Source organism: Lepidothrix coronata, unplaced genomic scaffold (assembly GCF_001604755.1).
Source record: "Lepidothrix coronata isolate B3197 unplaced genomic scaffold, Lepidothrix_coronata-1.0 Scaffold458, whole genome shotgun sequence".
In the NCBI taxonomy this organism is placed as follows: domain Eukaryota; kingdom Metazoa; phylum Chordata; class Aves; order Passeriformes; family Pipridae; genus Lepidothrix; species Lepidothrix coronata.
In genome coordinates, this window is record NW_016690638.1 from 34,039 (window position 1) to 40,169 (window position 6,131).

Below are 6,131 nucleotides of genomic sequence, written 5' to 3' on the forward strand. Positions count from 1 at the left end.
ACATACGCATCCCGTATCCATCGGTCCTTGCAACTGTATCCCACATCCCCCACCTGCTCACATCCCCATCCCAAATCCCACATCCCCCACCTGCTCACATCCCCATCCCAAATCCCACATCCCCCTGTCTGCTCACAGCCCCATCCCAAATCCCACATCCCCCTGTCTGCTCACAGCCCCATCCCAAATCCCACATCCCCCTGTCCCTAACGTCCCCATCCCACATCCTTCTACCTCTCACATTCCCATCCCAAATCCAGTCCCCTCTGTCCCTCACATCCCCATCCCACATCCCATATCCCTCTATCCCTCACATCCCCATCCCAAATCCCACACCCCCCAGCCCCTCACATCCCCAAATCCCACATCCCCCTGTCCCTCACATCCCAAATCCCACACCCTCTGGCCCCTCACATCTCCATCCCAAATCCCATACCCATGTCCCTCACATCCCAAATCCCCCTGTCTGCTCATATCTCCATCCCAAATCCCGCATCCTCCTGCTCACTCACATCCCCATCCCACATCCCCCTGTCCCTCACATCCCCATCCCACAGGGGTTGTGGGAAGATTCCCCATCCCAAGCCCGTGTCCCCACACTCAGCTCCATGTCCCCAAGGGCCACCAGCTGTCCCCAGCCCCCCCAGCCCCTGCCCACCCCCCCAGCCTTGCAGGAGCCACAGGACCGAGCCAGTGTCCCCAGGGCCACCGGGAGGGGACACGTGTCCCTGCTCTCGGAACGGGGTCACCTCGTTTCATTCCATCACTGGGTTTCTCCCTCCCCGGGGGGTTTGGGATGGGCCGAGGAGCCCCCTGCCCACCTTCCCCGTGTCCCCATGTCACAGCAGGCACCCTCAGACCAGGGGACCCTCGTGTCCCCAAGCACCACAAGGCACGGGACAGCCTCCAACCCCTGGGCCTCACCCACGGGAAGAGATGATGGACAGAGATGGATACGGGGATGGGGCACATGGAGACCGCGATGCTGAGGGGCCCTGTCCCCTCCCGTGCCAGCCCTGGGCACAGCAGGGCCCCTCTCCCAGCACCCCTGTCCCCAAGCCCTGCTGGCACAGGGACTGTGGTACCAGGAACATCCCGGGAATGCGCCCAGCAGAGACCTCACCCCAAACCCTGCTGTGGCCCCACCTCAGGCACACATTCCCAGGGATCTCCCAGCACCGCAGCCATGGGATGCTGTCAGAGGATGGGCCCTGGCCAAAGCTGGCAGGAGGTGGCACGGGGACAGCCAGGGTGTCCCGGTGGCTCCTGCAGCTCTGCGTCAGTGCGGGCACCGGCACGACCCGCGGGGTCTGTGCTGACTCAGGGCTGCCGGTGCCAAGCTGCCCTTTGCCAAGTCCGTGACCGGCTGGAGACCGACTCCGAGCCAGGCTGGATGGCAGAGGCAGGGGGCAGGTCCCTGGCTTTGTCCCCATCGCTGTCCCCAGCCCCTGGCAGGAGCCACGTCCTCGTTTGGGGTCATTTGGCATCACTGGTGACGGTGACAGTGGCACTGGTGGCCGGGCTGAGGTGGCACAGCCAGGGGGGTCCCGCTCTGGGGCATCCCAAGGCCAGTCTATTGGGAGCTGGGGGTGTCACCCCATGTGTGGCAGGTCCCTGCCTGCTCTGCCTGGCCTGCAGCCGGATCCTGCCCTTGGTAGGGGTGCAGGGATGGGCAGGGAAGCACCCAGAATGGCACATCCCCCGTGGCACAGCTGGCACACGCCGGTTTAATGGGTCACACCGTGACGGGGACACATTTAACGGGGTCTGGGCTTGGTCCCAGTGTGGGACCAGCTCTGATTTCCCACAGGATCCGTGGCCTGGATGTGCTGCTGCAGCACCAACCAGCACAGCCACGCATCTGCAACCAGCCCAGTGCCCACCACAGCTCCCAGTGCCCAAACTGGGGCCTGCCCAGTCCCGGGGGGATCCCACACGGAGCAGCTTTGAGGGGAAGATGAGTGGACAGTGGGATAATGGGACACACCACCCAGCACAGCAGCCCCAGTGGGGAGAGGGGATGGAGGGATGTGGGGACAGATCCCTTCAGGGTGTAGGTCCAGGATGGAGAGGGAAAGGAAAGAGCAGGAAGAGCCTGGAGAGGTCCATGGGGGGACCAGAGCCCAGCAGGGCGAGGAGAGGAGAGAGGGAACGGGAGGGACAGATGGATGGACAGATGGAGGGAGGAATGGAGGGATGGAGGGAGGGGGGGATGAAGGGATGGATGGATGTGGGAATGAAGCAACAGACCAGTAAGCAGAGAAACACAGGGAGGGAAGGAAGGATGAGGGGGTGGCTGGATGGATGGACGGGTGGATGGATGGATGGATGGATGGAATGACAGACAAACAGTGACAGATTCATGGAGGAAGGGACAGCTGGACAGACAGATGAAAGGAACAACAGACATACACACAGAGAGATGAAAGGATGGAGGGATGTAAGGAAGGATGTAAGGATGGAGGGATGAATGGATGGAAGAATGGAGGCATGGAGGGATGGATGGATGGACAGATGGAAAAATGGATGGAAGCATGGAGGAATGGAATGATGTAAGGAGGGAGGGAGAGGTGTACAAGTGGATGGAAGGACGAAGAGATGGAAGGAGGGAGGGAGAGAGGGAATGATGGATGGGTGGATGGATGGATGGATGGAAGGATGGAGGGATAGAAGGATGGAGGGACAGAAGGATGGAGGGATAGAAGGATGGAGGGACAGAAGGATGGAGGGATGGAAGGATGGAAGGATAGAAGGATAGAGGGACAGAAGGATGGAAGGATGGAAGGATGGAAGGATGGAGGGATGGAAGGATGACTGCGTGACTCGGTGGCTGGATGTCCCTGGCTCGGTGCCAGCCCCTTACCCGTGTCCTGCCGGAACTGGTGCATGGACTGGAGGTCGATGACGTAGGGGGCCAGCTGGACATCGACCTGGCCCAGCACCACGGACCCGCGGGCGTCCTCCTTCAGCACGTTCTCGATGTGGTGGCACACGGCGGCCGAGTAGGGCCGCCAGCGCCCGTGCTCGTTCAGCCACTCCCACACCACCACGCGGGCCAGGTTCTGCGGGGGGAAGCCCAGGCCCCCCGAGGGCAGCATGGCCCCCGAGCCCTGCCGGGCCATGCCGGGGGTGCGGCGGCTTGGCCCCACTGCCCGGCCCGGCTCGGGGACCGGGGGGTCACCCGGAGGCCCCCCAAGCCCTTCCGCGGGGCTCAGCGAAGGCGGGCGCTGCCAGCCAGGGCCCCGAGGTCCCCGAGCCGCCCGGGGCCGCTCCCCCGGGGCCGCCGCGCGGGGCAGGGGCCATCCATCACCCGGCGCGTCTTCCTCGGCTCTTCCTTCTCCCCGCGGCGCTGGCAGGGCTCAGGCTCCCAAAAGCCTCACCGGGACCTCACGGACCGCGTCGGCTCGAGGATGGCGGCGGCTGCGGACGGCGGTGGGGACAAGCGGCCACGGTGCTGTCCCCGAGACGAGACACCCACTCCTCCTCTTCCTCCTCGTGTCCTGCCGCTCGGCCCACGTCCTCGGCGGCTCCACGGCCGCTCCCGCCGCCCGGTGAAGGAGGGGGGTGTCACCTGCAAAACAGGGCCACGGGCGGGTCACCCCGGGTACCGCCAGCCGGGTGCCAGCTGGGGGACCGTCCCCGTCTCCCCCGGAGCCGGCGGGCAGCGAGGCCGCGGTGCCCGCAGCCCTGGCAGCACGGGCTGTTTGCCAGCCCCGGCCGGCTGCTGGCCTCCAGCACCACAGCGGGGACGAGAGGGACGTGGGGGGGACAGGCCACCCCTCTGGCGGCCCTGGGGGGCTGCCGGGGGTCTCACGAGCCCGGGAAGCCCCATCTCTCCCTGCCCCGGGTGCCGGGGAGCCCGCGGGGCCCGGCTCCCGCTCCAGCCGCCGCTGATTTATGATCTGCACTGCAGGCATCGGGCTGGGGGTGATCCCGGCCCCCCGCTCCCCCCCAGGCCCGCGCCCACCCACGGCAGCCCCCAACCCTGCGGGGGCGGGCGGGGGCCCAGGGAAGGGGAGCATCGCTGCACAAACAGCCGTCAGACAGACGGACGGACACGGCCGAGCACACACAGACACACTGACACGGAGAGACACGGGCACACGCGCTGGCACACGCACAGCCGGGGACACGGACAGACAGCGGGACGAGGCGGGCGGACGGACAGACACGGGGACCCGCGGCAGCACAACAGCCCCCCCGTGGGCACACACGCACACGGCCACACGCTCCGACACGGGTGTGCTCACACGCACCCGCACACGCGTGTGCTCCTCACCCAGCGCCCGCCGTGACCCCGAGCACCGGGGAGCTGGGGGGACCCTCAGCCCAACCCCGGGCCCCCCCGCGGCCGGGCTGTGGGGCCGAGCCCCCAGGCCAGTAGCCCCCCCCAGCCGGGGCCCGGCTGCTTTTCGGGAAGGGGGGGTGAAACGCCAGGCCTGTCCCCCGCGCACGGTGTGTCCCCCCCCCGCCGCACGGCAGCCCCCGGTGCGCGGTCCCCCCTCCCGGTGCACGGTCCCTCACGATGCCCGGCAGCCCCCAGACCCCCGGCGCTCCGTCCCCCCGCGGTGCGCGGTATCCCCGAGGCACGACAGACCCTCCTCCCCCGGTGCCTGTTGTGTCTCCCCCCCCCCGGCGCGCGGTCCCCGCCGATTCACAGCATCCCCCGTCGCTCCGGTGCGCGGTACCCCCGAGGCACGGCAGCCCCCCGGTGCCCGGTCCCCCCCCCCCGCCCCCTGCCCGGTTCGCCGCGATCCACAGCATCCCCCAGCCCGCCGTGCCCGGTCCCGCCGCCCCACGAGGAGCCCCCCCCGCCCCACCATGGCCGCCGCCGCCCCGCACCGCGGCCCCGCGCCCGTTACCTCCGGCGGCCGCGGCCGCACCGGGACCCGCGGCCACACCGGGAGCGGCGGCGGCGGCGGCGGCGGGCGCGGGGCCGGGCGGTGGCAGCGCTCCGGCAGCGCCAGGCACACACCGACACCGGCACCGGCGGCGCGCACGGCCGCGGGCACCCGCCGCGCCGGCAGCGCGCGCGCCGGGAACGCGGGAGCGGGGAGCGGGGACACGCGCGGGGGGGAACCGGCGCGTCTGCACCGGGATGGGGGGACACGCACCGGGGTGGGGGGACGGGGAATCTGCACCGGGACCGGGGATACGCACCGGGAACAGGGATGGGGGACACGCGTGGGGGGATTGGGAATCTGCACCGGGATGGGGGACTCGCAGCAGGGACCGGGCATCCGCACCGAGGATCCGCGCCAGGGGACACGCGCCGGGGTCACCCGTCTGGACCGGGCGTTTGATTCGGGAACACGCAGGGGACCGGGTGAACACACTGGGGACACACACCGGGACTGGGGATCTGCAATGGGAACCTGTCCCCGGACTGGGCACCCACACCCGGGCCAGGCACCCACACCGGGAACATACAAGGGGAGCTGGGTACACACCGGGACCAGGTATCCACACCGGGGAGACCCACAGGGATGAGGGACACACACCCGGACTGGGCGTCCAAAAAGGGGACATCCATGAAGGACTGGGGACCCACACGTAGGGCACTGAACACAGGCTCCAGAGACCTGTACCAGGACTGGGCACCCACAACAGGCCCGGGTAACCACAGTGAGGACATTCACAAGGGCCAGGTGCCCACAGTGGGGACATGCACTGGGCCCAGGTATCGACACTGGGGCCACTCATGGGGGACCAGGTGCCCACAGGGGACATGTAGATGAGGGGCACCTGCACCAGGGCCAGGCACCCACATGGGGTCACGGTGTCCACACAGGGGACACCCACCAGGACTGGGGACAGCCACCGTGACAGGGGACCCGTACAGGGGACCAGGGAGGGACACGCTCTGGCCACATGTAGGGGGACTGGGCATCTGCACTGGAGCCGGGCACTCACACTGGGGACACACACCACGAGGGGCTGCCCCCAGGGGGACCAGCCTGGGTGGGGGGACACCTTGTCCCCTCTTAGGGAACGTGGGTGCCGCAGCCCTGTGGGGACACTGAGGCACAGGAGGTGGCAGGAGGCCCTGAGCCCCAGGGACACCCCAAGGCTGTCCCCCTCAGCCCGGGGGCTCGGGGCTCTGCCTGCCAAGGGACAGGTTTGGGGACAGA

General features: G+C 68.2%; 1 protein-coding gene across 1 annotated transcript in view; it reads right to left on the reverse strand.

Annotated features, from left to right (window-relative positions):
- DTX1 (deltex E3 ubiquitin ligase 1) overlaps positions 1-3,168 on the reverse strand; it is a 12,733-nt gene extending 9,565 nt beyond the window's left edge. The window contains exon 1 of the mRNA XM_017839693.1: positions 2,864-3,168. Coding sequence (XP_017695182.1) covers positions 2,864-3,122 — 259 coding nt within the window. The 5' untranslated portion in view covers positions 3,123-3,168. The remainder of the gene's footprint in view (positions 1-2,863) is intronic.
- Positions 3,169-6,131: the final 2,963 nt, after the last annotated feature.